Source organism: Pristiophorus japonicus, chromosome 15 (assembly GCF_044704955.1).
Source record: "Pristiophorus japonicus isolate sPriJap1 chromosome 15, sPriJap1.hap1, whole genome shotgun sequence".
NCBI lineage: Eukaryota > Metazoa > Chordata > Chondrichthyes > Pristiophoridae > Pristiophorus > Pristiophorus japonicus.
In genome coordinates, this window is record NC_091991.1 from 115,796,650 (window position 1) to 115,816,276 (window position 19,627).

The following is a 19,627-nucleotide window of genomic DNA, read 5'->3' on the forward strand; positions in this document are numbered from 1 at the left end:
TTCTAAATTTCTCCCAGTCCTCAGGTTTGCTGCTTTTTTTGGCCACTTTATATGCCCCTTCTTTGGATTTAACACTATTCCTAATTTCCCTTGTTAGCCATGGTTGAGCCACCTTCCCTGTTTCATTTTTACGCCAGACAGGGATGTACAATCGTTGAAGTTCATCCATGTGATCTTTAAATGTCTGCCATTGCCAGTATCATTCGCCAGTCTATCCTAGCCAATTCACGTCTCATCCTGTCGAAGTTACCTTTCTTTAAGTTCAGGACCCTAGTCTCTGAATGAATTGTGTCACTCTCCATCTTAATGAAGAATTCTACATATTATGGTCACTCTTCCCCAAGGGGCTTCGCACAAGATTGCTAATTAATCCTCTTTCATTACACAACACCCAATCTAGGATGGCCAGCTCTCTAGTTGGTTCCTCGACATATTGGTCTCGAAAACCATCCCTTATACACTCCAGGAAATCCTCCTCCACCGTATTGCTACCAGTTTGGTTAGCCCAATCAATATGTAACCCTTAATCCATGCAGACTCCAGCATGCATACGTCAACACGCAGACTATAACATGTATACTTCAAATCAATGTAGTGTCGGACGAGCTGGAGTATTGTGAAACTGACGCTCTATCACAGATAGAGCCGAGCACAGGCAGCCAGAGACAATGTTCCTGCAAGGATGTTAAAGGAATGGCATACGGGTTGAAGAGTTGAATTTTACCTCAAGAACCGGGTCGTCGAGGGATAAGTCCTTCAGATCCTCTGGCAGACATGAAAGTAACCCTGCGGTGCCACGCTGGAAAATAGCAACTTCACCATCTTCTGAACCTGACTGTACAAAAAAAAATAGATGCAGAACATGAAGGCTTGGATCAGAGTACAGTAAGGAGTACTGAGGGATACGGTAACATAGTGGTTATGTTACTAGACTAGTAATGCAGAGGCCTGGACTAATAATACAGAGACGTGAGTTCAAATCCCATCACGGCAGCTGGGGAATTTAAATACAGTTAATTAAATAAATCTGGAATAAAAAGCTAGTATCATGAAACTATCGGATTGTCTGAGAGAAGGAAATCTACTGCCCTTACCCGTTCTGGCCTATATGTGACTCCAGACCCTCAGCAATGTGGTTGACTCTTAACTGCCCTCTGAAATGGCTTAGCAAGCCACTCAGTTGCACAAAACTGCTACGAGAAACAATAATAAGAATAAAACTGGATGGACCACCTGGCACAAACCTAGCCCAGGGCTTCGGATACGACAATGGCACACCCAGCCCAGTCAACCCTGCAAAGTCTTCCTCACTAACTTCTGGGGACTTGTGCCAAAAATGGGAGAGCTGTCCCACAGACTAGTCAAGCAACAGCCTGACATAGTCATACTCGCAGAATCATACTTTTCAGCCAATGTGGCAGACTCTGACACATCACCATCTCTGGGTATGTCCTGTCCCACCCGAGGTGGCGGCACAGTGGTATACAGTCGGGAGGGAGTGGCCCTGGGAGTTTCCAACATTGACTCTGAAGTCTCATGGCTTCAGGTCAATAAAACCTCCTGCTGATTACCACCCACCGGCCTCCCTCAGCTGATGAATCAATACTCCTCCAAGTTGAACACCACTTAGAAGAAGCACTGAGGTTAGCAAGGGAACAGAATGTACTCGGCAGGGAACCTCAATGTCCATCTCCAAGAATGGCTCGGCAGCACCACTACTGACCGAACTAGCCAAGGACATAGGACCCTGAAGTACATAGCTGCCAAACTGAGCCTGTGGGAGGTAATGAGAGAACCAACAAGGAAAAACCTCATGCTCACCAATCTAACTGTTGCAGATGCATCTGTCCAAGACAGTATTGGTAGCAGTGACCACCATACAGTCCTTGTGGAGACAAAGTCCCATTCTCACATTGAGGACACCCTCCATCGTGTTGTGTGGCACTACAACCGTACTAAACCAGATAGATTTGGAACAGATCTAGCAGCTCAAAACTGGGCACCCATGAGATGCTGTGGGACGTCAGCAGCAGCAGAATTGTACTCCACCACAATCTGTAACCTCATGGCCCAAGATTACAGATTGCAACCACCTTTTACAACCATCTTTAGCCAGAAGTGCCGAGTAGATGATCTATCTCGGCCTTCTTCCGAGGTCCCCACCATCAGAGAAGCCAGTCTTCAGCCAATTTAATTCATTCCACATAGCATCGAGAAATGGCTGGGTGCACTGGATACAGCAAAAGCTATGGGCCCCGACAACATCCATCCTGGCTGTCATGCTGAAGACTTGTGCTCCAGAACTAGCCGTGCCTCTAGCCGAGCTGTTCCAGTACAGCAACAACACTGGCATCTACCCAACAATGTGGAAAATAGCCCAGGTATGTCCTGTCCACAAAAAGCAGGATCATTCCAATCCAGCCAATACCACCCCCTCAGTCTACTCTCAATCATCAGAAAAGTGATGGAAGGAGTCGTCGACAGTACTATCAAGTGGTACTTATTCACCAATAACCCGCTCACCGATGCTCATTTTGGGTTCCGTCAGGACCACTAGGCTCCAGATCTCATTACAGCCTTGGTCCAAACATGGACAAAAGAGCTGAATTCCAGAGGTGAGGTAAGAGTGACTGCCCTTGATATCAAGGCAGCATTTGACTGAGTGTGGCATCAAGGAGCCCTAGTAACACTGAAGTCAATGGGAATTAAGGGGAAAACTCTCCACTGGCTGGTGTCATACCTAGCACAAAGGAAGATAGTTGTGGTTGTTGGATGTCAATCATCTCAGCCCCAGGACATCACTGCAGGAGTTCCTCAGGGCAGTATTCTAGGCCCAATCATCTTCAGTTGCTTCATCAATGACCTTCCCTCCATCATCAGGTTAGAAGTGGGGATGTTCACTGATGATTGCACAGTGTTCAGTTCCAATCACAACTATCCAGATAATGAAGCAGTCCATGCGCTCATGCAGCAAGACCTGGATGCCATTCAGGCTTGGGCTGATAAGTGTCAAGTTACATCCGTGCCACCCAAGTACCAAGCAATGACCAACTCCAACCAGCGAGAGTCTAATCACCACCCCTTGACATTCAAAGGCATTACCATCGCCAAATCCCCACCATCAATATCCTGGGGGTCATCATTCACCAGAAACTTAACTAGACCAGCCACATAAATACTGTGGCAATAAGAGCGGGTCAGAGCCTGGGTATTCTGTGGCGAATTTCTCATCTCCTGACTCCCCAAAGCCTTTCCACCATCTACAAGGCATAAGTCAGGAATGTGATGGAATACTCTCCACTTGCCTGGATGAGTGCAGCCCCAATAACACTCAAGAAGCTCGATACCATCCAGGACACAGCAGCTCATTTGATTGGCACCCTATCCACCACCTTAAACATTTACTCCCTCCACCACAGATGCACCGTGGTCGCAGTGTGTACCATCTACACGATGCAATGCAGCAACTTGCCAATGTTTCTTCGACAGCACCTCCCAAACCCGCAACCTCTACCACCTGGAAGGACAAAGACAGCAGGTGCATGGGAACACCATCACCTCCAATTTCCCCTCCAAGTCACATAGTATCCTGACTTGGAAATATATCGCCGTTCCTTCATTGTCGCTGGATCAAAATCCTGGAACTCCCTCCCTAACAGCACTGTGGAGTACCTTCACCACATGGACTACAACGATTCAAGAAGGCATCTCACCACCACTTTCTCAAGGGCAATTCGGGATGGACAATAAATGCTGGCCTTATCAGTGACGCCCACATCCCAGGAACAAATAAAAAAAAAGTAAGGGGGAAGAATAAGAGAGCTGGGCTGATATGTGGAGCACTTCATACTGATATCAGGGTTTCAGGTCTGAGGAACCAAAGGAGACAATGGTTAAAGTGAAAGGTACGACGCAGGTCAGGGCCAACACTGAGGCTTGATGTAGTCGAATAGCCTGCCAACGCTCCCTGTCTCATCCAACGCATGAAGAATAGCCAAGGTAGGAGAAGGCTGCCGACCCTCTGAGAACCATAACCATATCAGCTGTCACTGTGATAAGAAGCTGGAGATCTGCAACACCCCGCCAGTTGAGTGCGCAGGGTGATTAGAAAGGATGATGTTATTGGAGATGGAGGGGGACCTATAGTTGATATATTGTTCTGCATAATGTGAGAGTTCCTACAGGTAAGAAAGTCTGTAAAACAATCCACCCCACCCAGTTACTCAGGCTTATGCTGTTTTGAGATCTTGTGTATGACGATATTTACTGCAGTGGCTGAACCTGTTCTGCACAGCTTGATTGAGTGGAAATACCCATTGTACTTTGGTCTTTACACTAGAGATGAAATTATCCACCCCAGTAGCAAGCCATCTCATCCACTGCTAGGACACATCAGGAAATCACAGGTATGCTGCTGACTGTCCCCTTACCTGCTCTAGCCACCGATTCCATCCCTCACCCTGGTAACTGTCTGAGGCTGAATCAGACTGTTCACAACCTTGGTGTCGTATTTGACCCCGAGATGAGCTTCCAACCACATATCTACATCATCACTAAGACTGCCTATTTCCAACTCCGTAACCGCATGACTCCACCCCTCCCTCAGCTCATCTGTGCTGTGACCCTCATCCTTGCTTTTATGATCTCTAGACTTGACTATTCCAATGCGGCCCTACAGGCCTCTCATCTTCCATTCTCCATAAACTTAAGCTCATCCAAAACCTCTGATGCCTGTATCCTGTACCATTCACCTATCACCCCTGTGCACTCTGACTTACATTGTCTCCGGTTAAGCAACGCTTCGATTTTAAAATTTTCATTCTTGTTTTCAAATCCCTCCATGACCTCGTCCCTCCCTATCTCTATAACCTCCTCCAGCCACACAACCCTCAGAGATATCTGTGCTTTTCCAATTCTGGTCTTTTGCACACCCCCAATTTTAATTGCTCCACCACTGGTGGCCGTGTCGTCAATTTTTAGCCTTTTATTCCAGCTGTCGTGGTAGGATTTAACAAGAAGCATGTTTAACTGTGGCATTCTAAAGCTGAGACTTACTGATGAAAAGTCTGAATCCAGGGAGGGGAGTTCATCCTTAACATGAGCAAACACTGTATCCCAATATGATTTGAGACTATCATGAGCAGAAGTTAAGCTGCCGTATGTTCTCCGAAGTTCACAGCCTCCTTCATCAACCTGTGCTGGTTTTTGATTATTATCTGAAGTCATCTTTATTCAGGGCCCTGCTTCCTCATATAGCAGGAGTCTGAAAACAAAAACAGCAAATAGTTTTGATCATTTACATTACTTGGTGATTAATCCATGCGGAATTATAGGGCACACTCACAGGCTCTCCCGCCAGTCAGGCTGTGGAAGATGCATGATCCCATAAGTGAAAGGAAAGATCTTTTCACATAAGCAGTGTTCTTTTAATCCAATAATCAGTTCCAGTTAGAGGAGCTTATGTAACGGAGGTGTTTCATGCCACCCCTCCCCTGGGCAGTTTCACCACCCTTCCCTGAGCTGTGTCTAAACTCCCCTCCCCGGGCTGGGTTTAACCCCCCCCACCTGGGCAGCGATACTGCCCCGAGCTGGAGAAGTACCACCAACGCTGCCTCTGCAAGATCCTGCAAAGCCACTGGGAGGATAGATGCACCAACATTAGTATTCTCACTCTGGCCAACATCCGCAGCATTGAAGCATGACCACACTCGACCAGCTCTGTTGGGTGGGCCACATTGTCCGCATGCTCGACATAAGACTCCCAAAGCAAGCGCTCTACTTGGAACTCCTACACAGCAAACGAGCCCCAGGTGGACCGAGGAAACATTTCAAGGACACCCTCAAAGCCTCCTTGATAAAATGCAACATCCCCACTGGCACCTGGGAGTCCCTGGCCCAAGACCACCTTAAGTGGAGGAAGAGCATCCGGGAGAGCGTTGAGCACCTCGAGTCTCGTTGCCGAGAGCATGCAGAAATCAAGCGCAGACAGCGGAAGGTGCGTGTGGCAAACCAGACTCCACACCCACCCTTTCCTCCAGTCACTGATTGTCCCACCTATGACAGAGACTGTAATTCCCGTATTGGTCTGTTCAGTCATCTGAGAACTCACTTTTAGAGTGGAAGCAAGATTCCAAGGGACTGTCTATGGTATGGGGGTTTACCCCCTGGGCTGTGTTTAACGCCGCTCTGCGGGGAAGTGTTTAACCTCTCCAACCTACCCCCAGGTTGTGTTTAACCACTGCCAGGCTTTATCGAATCACACCAGGCCGTGTGTGTTTCCAACCCCACCAACCCCAGGCTGGGTTTAATTCACTACCTACCTCCTGGGCTGTGGTGAAACCCCCTCCCCCTGGGGCGTGTTTAACACCTTTCACCCGGACTGTGTTTAACTCCCCCCTGCTATGTTGAACCCAGGCTGTGTATGACCGCCCCCCCCCCTCGGGCTATGTTGATCCCCCACCCCCGGGCTATGTTGATCCCCCCCCCCCGGGCTATGTTGATCCCCCCCCCCCCCCTCGGGCTATGTTGATCCCCCCCCCCCGCCCCAGGCTATGTTGATCCCCCTCCCCCCGGGCTATGTTGATCCCTCTCCCTCAGGCTCAGGCTATGTTGATCCCCGCCCCCCCCCGGGCTATGTTGATCCCCCGGGCTATGTTGATCCCCCGGGCTATGTTGATCCCCCCCGGGCTATGTTGATCCCCCGGGCTATTTTGATCCCCCCCCCCCGGGCTATGTTGATCCCCCCCCCGGGCTATGTTGATCCCCGGGCTATGTTGATCCCCCCCCTCGGGCTATGTTGATCCCCCGGACTATGTTGATCACCCCCCCCCCCGGGCTATGTTGATTCCCCGGGCTATGTTGATCCCCCCCCCCCCCCCCGGGCTATGTTGATCCCCCCCCCGGATTGTGTTAAATCCCCCGGGCTATGTTGATCCCCCGGTCTATGTTGATCCCCCCCCCCCGGATTGTGTTAAATCCCCCCCCCCCCCCCGGTCTATGTTGATCCCCCCCCCCCGGATTGTGTTAAATCCCCCCCCCCCCCCCCGGGCTATGTTGATCCCCCCCCCCCCCGGGCTATGTTGATCCCCCCCCCCCCCCGGGCTATGTTGATCCCCCCCCCCCCCCGGGCTATGTTGATCCCCCCCCCCGGTCTATGTTGATCCCCCCCCCCCGGATTGTGTTAAATCCCCCCCCCCCCCCCCGGGCTATGTTGATCCCCCCCCCCCGGATTGTGTTAAATCCCCCCCCCCCCCCCCGGTCTATGTTGATCCCCCCCCCCCGGATTGTGTTAAATCCCCCCCCCCCCCCCCGGGCTATGTTGATCCCCCCCCCCCCCGGGCTATGTTGATCCCCCCCCCCCCCCGGGCTATGTTGATCCCCCCCCCCCCCCGGGCTATGTTGATCCCCCCCCCCGGGCTATGTTGATCCCCCCCCCCGGATTGTGTTAAATCCCCCGGGCGGTTCCTCACCTTTAATTAACGATCAGTCGGCTGAAAACACCCGGCACAAAATGGCCGCCCTGTCGCTTGGACCTGTTGCCCTTGGTTACGCGACGCCCACTGGCCAATCAGGCGGCTCTATATTATTTAACAAGAAGTGGGGAGGAAAGCCCAAGAAGGTCCTCTCCAGCTGACAAAGTATCCCGGTCCTCCAATTACAGCGCCGTCGCCACCTCGGAGGACTCCGTCACTGATGCAGGGGAAAATCCCCCTGGATGCTGTGTAAATCCCCTCCCCGAAGGCCTGTGTTAAATCCCACCCCGGGCTGTCTTTAACCCCCGGGCGGTTCCTCACCTTTAATTAACGGTCGGTCGGTTTGAAAACACCCGGCACAAAATGGCCGCCCTGTCGTTGCCCTTGGTTACGCGACGCCCACTGGCCAATCAGACGGCTCTGATGCAGGGGAAAATTGCTTCAGCACCAAATTCCATTGGCTCAAGATTAACTTTCTTGAGGTTTGTTTGATATTGTTTTAATACTATGATTAATCCGGTTTCATATTTAAGGCAATATTTAGCATCTGAAGTATTTTGCTTTTGTTCATATTTAATATAATTTGTTGACTTTTTTTTTAGGTGTAAGGGAATTGAAAGCTGATTTTACACTGCTCTGTTCCCAATTCTGAGCCTTGCTGTGCAGTAACACGTAGCCGATTAATTGAGGTTAGCATCCCAATCTCTGGAAATTTGGGAGGACCACCGCTCATTTGCGGCCCTTGATCAGTGTGTCCAGTGACCAAGGTTCCAATCTGGGAGCTGAGGCACTCAAAATCAAAAACAATCCCCTGTGATTAAACAGTTGTAGAGGTTGACATGTCCTCCACAGGAAACAAAGCATTTAAAATAAAATAGATCTTGCCTCTGAGTCAGAGGTTTTGGGTTGAAGTCCCACTCCAGGATTCCTTCCGCTAGATATTAGTACTAGTGTACTAGATACTAGACTCCCGAAACAAGCACTCTACGTCATGGCAGGTGAGCCCCAGGAGGGCAGAGAAAACACTTTAGGGACACCCTCAAAGCTTCCTTTAAAAAGTGTAATATCACCACTGGCTATTGGGAATTTCAGGCCCAAGACCGCTCAAAGTGGAGGAGAAGCATTCGAGAAGGCGCCGAAGACCTCGAGTCTCTTCGCCGGGAGCAAGCGGAAGTCAAGTACAAACAGCAGAAGGAACGCACTATTATATATGTAAACTTGTATTTACTCTGAACAGCCACCAGAGGGCTCATCCTTGGGAGTTCCAAGGGATCCCATAATCCCTTGGGAGCACGGGTATTTAAGGAGGCTTCACAGGTTGGAGAGGCACTCTGGAGACCTGCAATAAAAGACTACGGTCACACTTTACTTTGAGCTCACAGTGTTCAGTCTGACTCTTTCTCCATACACAACAACTGGCGACAGATACAGATAGCGAACCCAAAGGTGCAGAGAACAGTGGGCATCCTGGAGAAATTCTCAGAGGGGGCTGATTGGGAAACTTTTATGGAGCAACTCGACCGATACTTCGTGGCCAACGAGCTAGATGGGGAAGAGAGCGCTACCAACGAAGGGCGATCCTCCTCACCGTCTGTGGGGCACCAACGTATGGCCTCATGAAGAATCTGCTCACTCCAGTGAAACCCACGTAAAAGTCGTACGACGATTTGTGCACACTGGTCCGAGAGCATTTGAACCCGAAGGAAAGCGATCTGATGGCAAGGTACCGGTTTTAAACCTACAAAAGGTCTGAAGGCCAGGAAGTGGCGAGTTATGTCGCCGAGCTAAGACGCCTTGCAGGACATTGCGAATTTGAAGGACATTTGGAGCACATGCTCAGAGACTTTTTCATACTTGGCATTGGCCACGAAACCATACTTCGCAAACTTTTGACTGTAGAGACCCCAACCTTGAGTAAGGCCATCGCAATAGCCCAGACATTCATTGCCACCAGTGACAATACGAAGCAAATCTCTCAGCACATAAGTGCTGCTACAAGTATTATGAACAAAGTGATGTTGTTTTCGAATCGTAACGTACAGGGCAGGTCACACATGCCTGCAGCTGCACGTCCGCAAATGTCTCAGAGTCCACCATCAAAGGTGCTGAATGCAAGGCCATTAACACCTTGTTGGCGCTGCAGGGGTGATCATCGTTTCCATTCATGCCGATTCAAAGAGTACGTTTGCAAGGGCTGTGGAACAATGGGACACCTCCAACGAGTGTGCAGGCGAGCTGCAAAGCCTGTTAAACCTGCAAACCACCACGTTGCAGAGGAGGACAGATCCACAGAGGATCATGACGAACCAGACCCTTAGATCGAGGAGGCAGAGGTACATGGGGTGCACACATTCACCACGAATTGTCCCCCGATAATGCTGAATGTTGAACTAAATGGACTCCCGGTGTCAATGGAGCTGGACTCAGGCGCGAGCCAGTCCATCATGGGCAAAAAGACTTTCGAAAGGTTGTGATGCAACAAGGCCTCAAGGTCAGTCTCAACTCCAATTCGCACGAAACTAAGAACTTACACAAAATAACTGATTTCTGTAATCGGCGGTACTACCGTAAAGGTCTCCTACGATGGAGTGGTGCACAAGCTAACACACTGGGTGGTACCGGGCGATGATCCCACGCTGCTCGGCAGGAACTGGCTGGGAAAGATACGCTGGAACGGGGCGACGTCCGAGCGCTATTGCCCGCTGACGACACTTCGTGTTCCCAGGTCTTAAACAAATTTCCTTCGCTGTTCGAACCAGGCATTGGGAAATTCCAAGGAGCAAAAGTGCAGATCCACCTAATTCTGGGGGCACGACCCATCCATCACAAGGCGAGGGCAGTACCGTACATGATGAGAGAGAGGGTGGAGATCGAGCTAGACCGGCTGCAAAGAGAGGGCATCATTTCCCCGATCGAGTTCAATGAGTGGGCCAGTCCTATTGTCCCAGTCCTCAAGGGAGACGGCACCGTCAGGATCTCTGGCGATTACAAAGTAACTATCAATCATTTCTCCCTGCAGGACCAATACCCACTACCAAAGGCCGACGACCGCTTTGCAATGCTGGCGGGAGGAAAGACGTTCACGAAGCTGGATCTGACTTCAGCCTACATGACGCAGGAACTGGAGGAATCATCGAAGGCCCTCACCTGCATCAACACGCACAAGGGTCTTTTTGTTTATAATCGATGCCTGTTTGGAATCCGATCAGCGGCGGCGATATTACAGGGAAACATGGAAAGTTTACTGAAGCCCGCACACAGTGGTCTTCCAGGATGACATCTTGGTCACAGGTCCGAACACAGTCGAGCATCTGCAGAACCTGGAGGAGGTGCTTAGTCAACTCAGCTGCGTGGGGCTCAGGTTAAAACGCTCGAAGGGCGTTTTCCTGGCGCCTGAAGTGGAGTTCCTGGGAAGGAGGATTGCGGTGGACGGCATCAGGCCCACCAACGCGAAGATGGAGGCACCAAGAACACACCGAGGCCACAGAACGTGACGGAGTTGCGGTCGTTTCTGGGACTCTTGAACTACTTTGGTAACTTCTTACCGGGTTTCAGCACACTGTTAGAACCACTGCATGTCTTACTACGAAAAGGGATTGAATGGGTTTGGGGCAAAAGCCAAGAAAATGCCTTTGTAAAAGCAAGGAGATTGTTATGCTCAAACAAATTGCTTGTGTTGTATGATCCATGTCAGTGTTTGGTATTAGCATGTGATGCGTCATCCTATGGCGTCAGGTGTGTATAGCAACAAGCTAATGATTTCGGGAAACTGCAACCAGTTGCTTATGCATCCTGGAGTCTGTCTAAGGATGAGAGAGCCTACAGCATGATTGAGAAAGAAGCGTTAGCGTGTGTCTATGGGGTAAAGAAAATGCATCAATATCTGTTTGTGCTAAAATTCGAATTGGAAACTGACCATAAGCCACTTATATCCCTGTTTTCCGAGAGTAAAGGGATAAATACCAACGCATTGGCCCGCATCCAGAGATGGGCACTCACGTTGTCCGCATACAACTACGCCATCCGCCACAGGCCAGGCACAGAAAACTGCGACGATGCTCTCAGTAGGCTGCCATTGCCCACCACGGGGGTGGAAATGGCGCAGCCCGCAGATCTAGCCATGGTTGTGGAAGCATTTGAGAGTGAGCAATCACCCGTCACTGCCTGGCAGATCAAAACCTGGACAAGCCAGGACCCCTTATTATCTCTAGTCAAAAGCTGTGTGCTTCACAGGAGCTGTCCCAGTGGAAATGCAGGAAGAGATAAAGCCGTTCCAGTGGCGCAAAGATGAAATGTCTATACAGGCAGACTGCGTCCTGTGGGGCAATCGAGTAGTGGTCCCCAAGAAGGGCAGAGACACCTTCATCAACGACCTCCACAGTACCCACCCAGGCATCGTAATGCTGAAAGCGATAGCCAGATCCCACGTGTGGTGACCTGGTATCGATGCGGACTTAAGAGTCCTGCGTTCACAGATGTAATACATGCTCGCAGTTGAGCAATGTACCCAGGGAGGCGCAGCTAAGTTTATGGTCTTGGCCCTCCAAACTGTGGTCTAGGGTACACGTTGACTATGCAGGCCCGTTCTTGAGTAAAATGTTCCTTGTGGTTGTAAACTCGTACTCCAAGTAGATTGAATGAGAGAATGTCGGCTAGCACGTCCACTGTCACTACTGGAAGCCTGCGGGCCATGTTTGCCACTCACGGCTTACCCGATGTCCTGGTGAGTGACAACGGGCCATGTTTTACCAGTGCTGAGTTCAAAGAATTCATGACCCATAACGGGATCAAACATGTCACATCTTCCCCGTTTAAACCAGCGTCCAATGGTCAGGCAGAGAGAGCAGTGCAAACCATCAAGCAAGGCTTGAAGAGGGTAACTGAAGGCTCACTGCAGACTCGCCTATCCCGAGTCCTGCTTAGCTACCGCACAAGACCCCACTCACTCACTGGGATCCCACCTGCTGAACTGCTCATGAAAAGAGCACTTAAGACAAGGCTCTCGTTAGTTCACCCTGATCTACATGAACAGGTAGAGGGCAGAAGGCTTCAACAGAGTGCATACCATTATAGCGCAAATGTGTCACGCGAGATTGAAATCAATGATCCTGTGTTTGTATTAAATTATGGACAAGGTCCCAAGTGGCAAAGAAGGGAGCAGAGTGTTTCGGGTCAAACTTTCAAATTGACTCATTCACCGGAAACACTTGAACCAAATCAAACTCAGATTCACGGACTATCCTGAGCAACCCACCTTGGACCCTACCTTTTTTTGATCCCCCAACATACACACCAGTGGCAACTGCCGGCACCACGGTTGACCACGAAGCAGAACCCATCATCCACAGCAGCCCAGCAGGGCCCAACACACCAGGCAGTCCAGCAAGGCCAGCTGCACAACAATCCAGCAAGGGCCCAACAGATGATTCAGCAACACCAGCTTTCACACTGAGATGATCAGCCAGGGCAAGAAGTGCCCCAGATTGACTCACATTGTAAATAGTTACACTATTGACTTTTGGGGGGGGAAGTGTTGTTATATATGTAAACTTGTATTTACTCTGTACAGCCATCAGAGGGCTCATCCCTGGGAGTCCCAAGGGATCCTATAATCCCTTGGAAGCACAGTTGTTGAAGGAGGTTCCACAGGTTGGAGAGGCACTGTGGAGATCTGCAATAAAAGACTAAGATCACACTTTACTTTGAGCTCACAGTGTTCAGTCTAACTCTTTCTCCATACACAACACGCACGACAAATCAAACACCCCACCTATCCGTCCCTCTAACCACCATCTGCCCCACCTATGACAGAGACTGTAGATCCCACATTGGTCTCATCAGTCACATTAGAAATTATTTTTGTGTGGAAGCAAGTCATCCTCGACTCTGGGGGACTGCCTAAGAAAAGAGAAAGGCAATGAGTGCTGCACTGTCGGATATGCCATTTTTCAGACAAGATATCTGCCCATTCAGGTGTAAAAGATCCCGTGGTACTATTCAAAGAGAAGGAGAGTTCTGTCAGGATTGCCAAATCTGGTTGGACATATTCCTGGAGATTTCATCATGTGATATTTGATTACTTGACATCTGACCATCATGACATGTGACATGATCATGTGACAGTTTCTCATAGTTTGCAAATCTTATTGCATTTGCCTTATATAGTTTGGGTCTCTGTATTGGAGTGTATTTGAGATTTCGGGTAGCAGCTGTCATGCGAGAAGTTCTGAGAAGCAACAAAGCACCTGTGAGCAGGCAAAGGAAGTGCATAGGTGCAAACCACAGGTTTCTCCCGGGTTGCTTACAGCAGATCCCACCACTCCCAGTCAAGCTGTACTAGTACAGCTACAACACAGCATCTACTCAACACTGGAAAGTTGCCTAGGTATCCACAGAAACAGAATCAATGTAACCCAGATAATTACAGCCCTATTAGACTCCCAGTCATAAGTAAATTGATGGAAGGTGCAATGTATTTGCTTCATGGGTTCTTTGCTGAAGAATTCAGAGGAATACATTGCCATTAAGAACTAGTTGGTTTATTAGCAAAGGTTTAACAATTACACATTACCGGTTCATCCACCAGATTCACAACCACCTGCCTCATCATGGATCCCCTGAACACAACTGGCTGGGGTTTTATTGAGTCTTGTGAACATCACGTGATTAAGCCACTCCCAACTCAACAGCTCTACAACTATTATGAGCATAACATTAAAGGATGCGTTTATTTGTACGAACTGAATAGCAGCTGTTTCTCTGATTGGCTCTCCAATATCATAGGAACTATTGCTGATTGGTCCCCTTGGAGGATAAGCCACACCCTGAAGTTTCTCTGGAATGTGTAACTGGAACTGCCCAGCCCAAGTTCTGACTGACTTTCCAATTTGTATTTCGATCCATTTTGATTTCAGAAGCCACAGAGGATAGATCACCCCAAAAGCCACCAAGTTCCAGCCGAAGTCCCTTACCCCAGCACAAGTGCTGCCTCATACAGCCGAAGTCCCTTACACCATAGATGGGGCAGTGTGTGTGGATTGTTAACAGGTTTATTGGGTATGAATTTCATCCGCCCCAACGATGTCCCTTGTAACACATGCAACAAGCTTGAATGCACCAGCGGATTGGAAGAACGTGATCCGTCTTCTCTGAGTTCCTTCTCTCCCCTCCGATTCGCACCCAAACCCCCCCCCCGCGTCTCTCTGTCCCCCCACCCCGGCTCCCTTTCTTGCTCCACTGTCCCCCCCCCCCAAGGCTCTCTCTCTTCTCCCCCCCAGGCTCTGTCTCCCTCACCCCCAGGCTCTCTCTCTCGCTCCCCCAAGCTCTCTCCCCCCCCTCCCCCAGGCTCTCTCTCTTTCCCCCGCGCCCCCCCCCCCCAGGCTCGCTCTCTCACTCCACATCCCCCAAGGCTCTCTCTCTCTCCCTTCCTCCCTCCCAAGACTCTCTCTTCCACCCCCCCCCCCCAGGCTCTCTCTCCCCCCCCCAACCCCAGGCTCTCTCTCTCCACGCCGTGCCTCTCTCCTCACGGAGCACTTTGCGGTGCCACTTGACTCTTCACTCAAACTGAGAAATGAACTGTTTCTCTCTCCCCGCCGCCCGCATTCTTCACTTAAACTGCCGCTGAGAAACGAATAGATCCTGACCGCCTGCCTGGTCGGAGGCTCGGTGGCTTGTGGCTTGGTCGGACAACTGCTGCAGAGGGTCCTGGGGGTCCATGAATCACAAAAAGTTGGTATGCAGGTACAGCAAGTAATCAGGAAGGCAAATGGAATGTTGGCCTTTATTGCAAGGGGGTAGAGTCTAAAAGCAGAGAAGTTCTGCTACAACTGTACAGGGTACTGGTGAGGCCACACCTGGAGTACTGCGTAGTGTTTTGGTCTCCGTATTTAAGGAAGGATCATCATCATCATCAGTCCCTCGAAACGAGGATGACTTGCTTCCACGCCAAAAAGGAATGAGTTCACAGGTGTTTCAATGAAGGACCTAATATTCCAGATCCCGAACTACATCTTAGAGAGTGGAAGATGCCTGTGCTTGGATTTTTTTAACGTGTGGTAGCCATTGCACACCAGTCACCATACGGACTTGACAGAGTCTTTGTCCAGTGGCAAGGATTACCCAAGACAACTGGAGACCAGCTCTGCTGCACAGACCGAGCATGCACACATATCGCAGTGTGGGAAGGATATACTTGCATTGGAGGCTGTTCAGAGAAGATTCACTAGGTTGATTACGGAGAGGAGGGCATTGACTTATGAGGATTGGTTGAGTAGGTTGGAGTTCAGAAGAATGAGAGGTGATCTTATTGAAATTTCTAAGATAATGAGGGGGCTTGACATGGTGGATGCAGAGAGGATATCTGCACTCATAGGGAAAACTAAAACTAGGGGCATAGTTTCAGAATAAAGGACCGCCCATTTAAAACTGAGGAGAAATTTCTTCTCTTAGAGGGTTGTAAATCTTTGGAATTCTGTATCCTAGAGAGCTGTGGAGGCTGGGTCATTGAATATATTTAAGGTGGAGATAGATCTTTGAGCGATAAGGGAGTAAAGGGTTATGGGGAGCGGGCAGGGAAGTGTTGGAGCTGAGTCCATGATCTTGTTGAATGGCGGAACAGGCTTGACGGGCCAAATGGCCTACTCCCATTTGTTATATTCTTAAATACAAAAGCAAAATACTGCAGATGCTGTAATCTGAAATAAAATCTCAGCAGATTGAGCACCATCTGAAAGAAACAGTTAATACATGCATCTCCTTCTAAATTATATGCTTTATGATGATTACTGCATATCATCTGTCGTACAATACTCAACCTACAGGGGGCAGACTATAACCTAAAAAGGTGCAGCAGTGTGAGGCTGAATTCTCTCCTATCTTTAACTGGTAATTGGGGTGGAGCGCCGTGACCAGCGATCACCAGCAGCTCCTTTGAGCAAAAATTGTGCTTCCGAAATCTCTTGATATCGATTCCGCACGGATAAAGCGCACGCGCCTCTTCCATGTGCTATTCACAGCAGAAACCCTTTTACTAAAACAACCGCGGAGCCCGGACCTGACCGACCATACCATACTGTGAAGTGAGGGTGAGCTAACCATGAACGCTCTCTGCGTCTTCTTATCCGTTAAGAGTGGCAATACGACAACAACTTGGATTGAGGAAACTTATTGTATGCCCAAATTGTGAGTTACCGATCGCGAATTCATTATGCAAATAATGCAAAGCATTTTGGGACACAGCCTCTCCCGCGCTGTTGCTCATTCTCAGGGCGCTGACCTTCGCACCGCTCACCGAGAGGCGGCGCCATGGAGCAACACTGGACATGGTTTGTACCATTGCATGAACAAGGTGGCCATTGTTGGAAAGCCTGCCCTAGATTTTCTGCTCACATTATGTCAGCTCCAGGAATAACTGGACTTCCAGCACATTCCGCCAGAACTAACATTCGGTTATGTAAATGCATCCACTCAAAAATGAGCAGGGCTATTATAGCTAGAGTAAAATGGCAGCATAATGCCTTAACAGTGTTGGGCCCAATAAATACAAAAGTTCTGCCCCTCTTCCTATGGTGGATAAATGTTCTGTCGAGCGGATGTTCCTGTCTTCTATCTAACAAGGATAACATGCATTTTATAAAGGAAACAGAACCACTCCCACCTTCTCACTCACTCTCGCCCTATTCCCAGTACTCTGTATCCCTTGGTTCAATTAGAGTGCAGCATTTGAATTTTTGAAATTTCTTATCCATATGTCAAATAGTGAAAAGAATATTGGGATAAACATGCTGTTTCGAACTGTCACACTGTCCCTGACTGATGTAAGTTTGGATGCTCCGTGTGGGATTGGGCAGCTATTTAGGTTCTGGGCTATAGACAGGGGATGACCCATCATCAGACTGCAACAAGAATGGAACACTTGCACCCCCTGATGTATGAATGCTGTAGTGGCAGTGGCCCCTGATTTGAGGTATCTGATTTATCTTTTCAATCTGGCTGAATATCTACTGATGCATTTTTCAGCTGCTTGGGGAATGGAGCAGGAACTTACAGCAGCTGCACCACATATGCAGCATTTCTTTCTGTTGATGCAATGTCCTCAGTTATCCACACTCCCACCCTCTCCCTCCCACCCTCACCCTCTCACTCTTCCACTCTCTCACACCCACCCTCCCACTCCTACCCTCTCACATTCCCTCACTCTCCTTCACTCCCTCCCTCCCACACTCTCACTCCCACCTCTCACTCTCATCCTCACTCACTCTCCTTCAATCACTCCCACCCTCTCACCCCCTCACACTCTCACTCACCCCCTCACACTCTCACTCACCCCCTCACACTCTCACTCTCACCCCCTCACACTCACTCCCTCACTCTCACTCTCCTTCACTCACTCCCACCCTCCCATTCCCTTACTCCCACCCTCTCACTCTTCCTCACTCTCACTTTCCTCACTCATTCCCACCCTCTCACTCTCATCTCCTCACACACTCCCTCTCACCCCCTCACACACTCCCACCCCCTCACACACACTTCCACCCTCTCACACTCACCCCCGCACACTCTCACACTCACTCACTCACTCACTCCTCCTGGAGGCTCTGTACTCAGGGATTTGAATCTCTCCAAGTGTCCATGTCCCAGTTCAGGATTATTTGGTCATTTTACCACAGAAAATACTTCGATATAAGTAGTTTGTAATACACATTCTGAGCAAAAGTTGTCTAAAAGGTTTGATCTTTCTGGGACAGCCCCATGCTGACTGACGAGAGGTGATTTAAATGCTGGATGTGCATAGATCCCAATCAATGGCGAATGTGTTACTGATGTCTTGCCATTCATCCCACACATCTCTTAGTGTTCTCTGACCACAAGGCCATAAAGCAGTGGTCGACACGCAAGGCCCTGGACGCCCTACAAAAGAAGGAGATGGTGGATCCTGTCGGACGGTTCCCCGAGCAGACTGTCGAACTCGTTTGGCAGAATGTCTCATTGCCAGAGCTTTCACACAAGCACCAAGACGTAGCTTGGTTGGCGGTGAGGAGGGCCCTACCCGTCAGATACTTCATGCACAGCCGGGGTTTCAGAGACACGGCACTCTGCCCCCGAGTCAGTTGTGGTGCGGACGAGACTGTCATCCATCTCCTTTGGGACTGCCCCTTTGCAAGGCAGGTCTGGAAGGAGATGCAGTGGTTGCTGTTGAGGTTCATCCCAAGCAGTTCCGTAACACAGGACTATGTGCTCTGCGGACTGTTCCCAGGGACGCACACCGAGACAGACATCATCTGCTGCTGGAGAGCCATCAACTCGGTGAAAGACGCACTCTGCTCTTCCCGAAACTTGCTGGTCTTCCAGAGCAAGGAGATGTCCACGGCCGAGTGTTGCAGACTGGCGCAATCCAAGGTCCAGGAGTACGTGCTGAAGGACGCACTAAAGATTGGTGCAGTCGCCGCAAAGGCACGATGGGGAAGAGCCACAGTTTAAGGCCCTTCCAGGGGATGGAATCAGACCCCCCCCCCCCCCTCGGGCTGTACTTGTTAATCTGCTTGTATACATAGAGCACCATGTACTGAAAAACACTCGTGTTGTGCCATGTATAATGAAAGTCTCTGCACTGTTTAGTAACTTGTAAAGAAATATAAATGTATTCTCATCCGTTCTGTGTACTGCTTTCATCTACATAGTGCTACATGTAACGTGATTGGTGATCGGTATTGAAATGTATCCTGGAATGTAATGTAAACCTGTTCTCATCTGCTCCATGTAGTACCCTTATTTGCACAGTACTACATGTAACGTGATTTACGGATTATACTAAACTGTACCTTGAAATGAAATGCACACTAGTGCATTGTATGGAACTGCTGTCAGCATCCAAACAAATTGTATGGAATTGCTGACTGAACTATTCTCCAATGTATTGTGAAAATTTTATATGAATAAAGTATATTTTTGGAAAAAAAAAACTTAGTGTTCTCAAACCATTTCAAACATCGGATCATAGCACAGAAGGAGGCCATTCGGCCCATCGAGTCTGCGCCGGCTCTTTCTAAAAGCAATCGAGTTAGTCCCACTCCCCTGCTCTTTCCCCATATCCCTGCAATGTTTTTCTCATTCAAGTATTTATCCAATTTCCTTTTGAAAGCGACTGTTGAATCTGT

At 49.4% G+C, this 19,627-nt stretch overlaps 1 protein-coding gene and 1 non-coding gene across 2 annotated transcripts in view; both read right to left on the reverse strand.

The window, feature by feature from the left end:
- Positions 1 to 7,518, reverse strand: part of LOC139281010 (dynein axonemal assembly factor 8) — a 113,321-nt gene extending 105,803 nt beyond the window's left edge. Inside the window, exons 1-3 of the mRNA XM_070900867.1 lie at positions 7,470 to 7,518; positions 5,056 to 5,263; positions 725 to 835 (exon numbers count right to left, since the gene is read on the reverse strand). Of these exons, the coding sequence (XP_070756968.1) occupies positions 725 to 835; positions 5,056 to 5,226 (282 nt within the window). The 5' untranslated portion in view covers positions 5,227 to 5,263; positions 7,470 to 7,518. The remainder of the gene's footprint in view (positions 1 to 724; positions 836 to 5,055; positions 5,264 to 7,469) is intronic.
- An 8,847-nt stretch (positions 7,519 to 16,365) lies between these two features.
- LOC139226109 (U11 spliceosomal RNA) lies at positions 16,366 to 16,500 on the reverse strand. The gene has a single exon (XR_011587219.1). It is a non-coding gene; the product is annotated as a U11 spliceosomal RNA (small nuclear RNA).
- Positions 16,501 to 19,627: the final 3,127 nt, after the last annotated feature.